Source organism: Cebus imitator, unplaced genomic scaffold (genome assembly GCF_001604975.1).
Source record: "Cebus imitator isolate Cc_AM_T3 unplaced genomic scaffold, Cebus_imitator-1.0 Scaffold20, whole genome shotgun sequence".
NCBI lineage: Eukaryota > Metazoa > Chordata > Mammalia > Primates > Cebidae > Cebus > Cebus imitator.
Window position 1 is genome coordinate 10,839,082 of NW_016107335.1, and position 4,262 is coordinate 10,843,343.

The window sequence follows — 4,262 nt, forward strand, 5'->3', positions numbered from 1 at the left end:
GCCTCAGCCTCCTGAGTAGCTGGGATTACAGGCACGCACCACCATGCCCAGCTAATTTTTTGTATTTTTAGTAGAGACGGGGTTTCATCATGTTGCCCAGAGTGGTCTTGATCTCTTGACCTCGTGATCCACCCGCCTCGGCCTCCCAAAGTGCTGGGATTACAGGCTTGAGCCACCGCGCCCGGCCAGCATGTAATTTCTTAATTAGGATCTTAATCACTTGCATATTAGAGCTCCTTGGCAGCCCAGGTCGCAAGTCATAATTTAGGCCTGTTGAATGGTGTTGGGAAATGCACTGTACACCAAAACCTTCAAACTCTTTATTTTTCTTAGGAGGTCCCCACTTTTACGGAATTAAGCAGAGAAAACGATGAAGAGAAAGGTAGCTTTATTTTTTCTTTTATTTTTTTAAACATAGATGCTTTTATACAGGCTTTGTTAAAAACTCAACCTGTCAATATATCTGGGAGCAAGAGACTTAATCAGTCTGAGTTACATCGTTCTTATTGATTTAATGAAAATGTAATACTAATGAATTGGATAGGATAGCTGTAGCTACAAGTAACAAAATTGACTACAGTTAAACAATTCAGAAATATCTTGCCATAACAAGAATCCCTGCATGTCGTGTTATTGAAGGGAGCTGCCAGCACTCCAGCCATCACATTCAGATTCTGTATTGTCGAGAGGATGGCAGACAGCATCTCTGGATGCTCTTCCAGAATCCTGTTAGGAGCTAGGATACTTTTCCAAGAAGACCTGCTCCCTTTAATAGATTTCCTTTCAAATGTCATTGGCCAGAACTGTGTCACATGCCCACCCAAAAAACAGTCACTGGGATTATGTTGATTGCTTTAGACAATCAGAATTTACCCCAGAGATGAGGATGGTGTTATGTCTCCTGAGCCACAGGCAAGAGATGTGGAGACCTAAGCAAAATTGGAGTACTGTTCCCCAGGAGAAGGGGATGGAGTGAGGAAGCAGCCTGTGAGGTCTGCCACAGTGACATGCGTGCAAGGTTCCTCCCATTCTGTGGGTGTCAGCTGGGGACACTTTACAGAAATGTGTGATCTCCACATAGGAACATTTTAGCTCATGTTTATTGAAAATGTCCTTGAGTTCCTCATGAATACTTTGTAGTATCTTATCTGATAAGCTTTATTATGATTTTCCTGAAATGTATGAATGGAATAACATTTTTTTCTTCTAGTCACGTTTAATTTGAGTAAAGGAGCATGTTCATCTGGAGCAACATCTTCCAAGTCAAGGTGAGCTGCATCATTCACAGGTACCTTAAAACTTTGATTTTTGTGAAATGTTGGTTACTGCATTTTAAAGTATTGTGAGTCATTTTTTTTTCAGTTGTTGTTTTCACCTTTTTTTAGTTTTTGTTGGTTTTGTTGTTCTTTAGCAATTGTTTTTTTTTTTTTTTTTAAAGAGATGGGGTCTTGCTGTGTTGCCTAGGCTGGACTTGAACTCCTGGGCTCAAGGTGATCTTCCTGCCTTAGCCTCCCAGTTATCAATATCTGGGATTACAGCTGTACCTTACTGCGCCCAGCTAGCAACTGTTCTTTCCCTATTTGCCTGTCGTGAGATGATTCCGCCTTTTGAGGAAAATCTCAATTTGATGTGTTTTAGTTTTACATAAATAAATTTTCGGTTCTCCATGAATCCTTCTCCATTTAATGGTTCTTTGTGTGCTCAATAAAACTGTTTCTTTTCCTATCTTAGCTCACTTGTCAGAGTTTAAATGTTAGCTGGGTATGCATTTTCCTTTTACTTGCTGCATTGTGAGTTTTTTGAGGGGTCAGCAAACTTTTTCTGTAAAGAGCCATATAGTAAATAGTTTAGGCTGTTTTGGCCAGATGTGTTTGTCACAATAACTGAACTTGGCTGTCTTAGCAAGAAAGTAGCTGTGCACAGTGCATAAAGGAATTGAGCGTGGCTGAGTTCCAGTAAACTTATTTACAAACGCTGGTGGCAGGTGGCAGCCGGCATTTGGCCCTTAGGCTATCGTTTGCCAAAACCTGGCATATTATATAGTCAGGTAGTTCTATCCAATTTCTATGTTATCTTCTCGTGCAAGTTTTATATATTTCACCAAATCTTTATTCAGTATTTCTGGCATGCAATGCATTCAGTTTTGTTTTGGAGGTTAAAAAAGATGAGTAAGACAAAATACTCAAGTACCAGTATCTACTGGAATTTGCTTTTAAGCTGGGTGATATTTTCTGTTTTACTTAGTACTTGACATGTTTTTTTTTTTTTTTTAAGATCTAAGTTTTTTGGATTTGTTTATAGGTCATTGTTTATTTACACTACTGAATAAATGGCTGGGAGTATGGAAGGAGATAGGCTGAATCAGCGAAAAAACTTAGATCTAAAAAAAAAAACACATGTCAAGTACTAAGTAAAACAAAATATCACCCAGCTACCTACCATCATTCTACTATACAAAGTATAGTATCACTGACTGCAGGCGTGAGGAGAAGGTCCAGAGAGGTAAAGATAGCACAGGTTAAATGCTCACACAGTGCTGATAGTTCTGTAAGAGACGTGGACAGGTATTCCATGGTTTTCACCGATCTGTAAATTCATCTTGTAACACACTTATTCTACATTGTGAATTCTGCACATCATAGAACATTCGTCTGTATATGGTTCTTGTTAACAAGCATAATTCTCCTGTTCATCAGTACTCTGGGACCAAGCGCACTGAAGACTATAGGAAGTTCAGCATCAGTGAAAAGAAAAGAATCTTCCCAGAGCTCAGCTCAGTCCAAAGAAAAGAAAAAAAAGAAATCTGCATTGGATGAAATCATGGAGGTACAGTTTATGGACTGCATACATTCAAACCTAAGGAAAATTAAATCATTTCACTATTTATTAGATGAATGAAAAGTGGAAAAATTATCATATATGGACTAAGGAGTAGTGATCTAGCTACATACAGTTCTCTGAAGCAGAGCTGGAGCCCCTCTAAATAGGTTTGTTTGTTTGTTTGTTTGTTTTTATTTTTTTGAGATGAAGTTTCGCTCTGTTGCCCAGGCTGGAGTGCAATGGCACGATCTTGGCTCACTGCAACCTCCATCTCTTGGGTTCAAAGGATTCTCCTGCCTCAGCCTTTGGAGTAGCTGGGATTACAGGCACCCGCCACCACGCCCAACTAATTTTTGTATTTTTAGTAGAGATAGGATTTCACCATGTTGGCCAGGCTGATCTTGAACTCTTGCCCTTAGGTCATCCACCCACCTCAGCCTCCCAAAGTGCTGGGCTTACAGGCATGAGCCACTGCGCCCAGCCTAAATAGGTTCATTTTTATGCCTCAGGTTCTGTCTTTAAAACTCCCTGTGCAGTTGTGGTCAGTAGAATTCAATCAGAAATTGGTCCTCTATGGTTGGCCTCCCTCCTTCAACCGATACTCTCCTGTTGACTTTGACTTCTACTTAGCACCTCCTAGCTAGAAAGCTGTGATGTGTGTTTTTTTGTTTGTTTGTTTGTTTGTTTGTTTTTGAGACAGAGTCTCTCTGTGCTCAGGCCAGAGTGCAGTGGCACAATCTTAGTTCACTACTGCTTCCGCCTCCCAGGTTCGAGAGATTCTCCTGCCTCAGCCTCCCGAGTAGCTGAGATTGCAAATGTGTGCCACCACACCTGGTTAATTTTTCTATTTTTAGTAGAGATGGCGTTTCACCATGTTGGCCAGGTTGGTCTCGAACTCCTAACCTCAAATGATCCGCCCACCTTGGCCTCTCAAATTACTGGGATTATAGGTGTGAGCCACTGTGCCGGGCCCACTGTGACATGGTTTTAATTTGATTTAGCCTGATGGCTAAGTTTACGTGAAAAATCATTGGAAATACATGATTGTCCATATTTAGGGCCATACTTCGGCTCTAAATCTACTCAAGACTCTAGAGTAATTCTGCAGATAGTTCTTACTATACTCCTAAATATCCCTTTCTCCATTCTAACACATAGCCTACCTTATCCAAGACTTAATAAAAATAAGTGGGAGAGGAGAAGAGGCAGGATAGAAGAGAAAGAGGAAATGGGTATAAGAAGCTAACTTTTTTTCTTTAATATTATTTCCTCGGTCTTCTCATCTCTTTTCTTCATTGTGAAAGGATAGAAAATAGCCGTTCAGTCTTTGGTTTTTTTTGTTTGTTTTTGAGACAAAGTCTTACTCTGTGCCCTGTTGCTCAGGCTGGAGTGCAGTGGGTGCAATCCCAGCTCACTGCAACCTCTACCTCCCAGGTTCAAGC

At 40.5% G+C, this 4,262-nt stretch overlaps 1 protein-coding gene across 1 annotated transcript in view; it reads left to right on the forward strand.

Annotated features, from left to right (window-relative positions):
• The window catches only part of KIN (Kin17 DNA and RNA binding protein), a 27,227-nt gene that overhangs the window by 10,468 nt on the left and 12,497 nt on the right, over nucleotides 1-4,262 (forward strand). Inside the window, exons 5-7 of the mRNA XM_037735280.1 lie at nucleotides 334-382; nucleotides 1,211-1,268; nucleotides 2,697-2,826. Coding sequence (XP_037591208.1) covers nucleotides 334-382; nucleotides 1,211-1,268; nucleotides 2,697-2,826 — 237 coding nt within the window. The remainder of the gene's footprint in view (nucleotides 1-333; nucleotides 383-1,210; nucleotides 1,269-2,696; nucleotides 2,827-4,262) is intronic.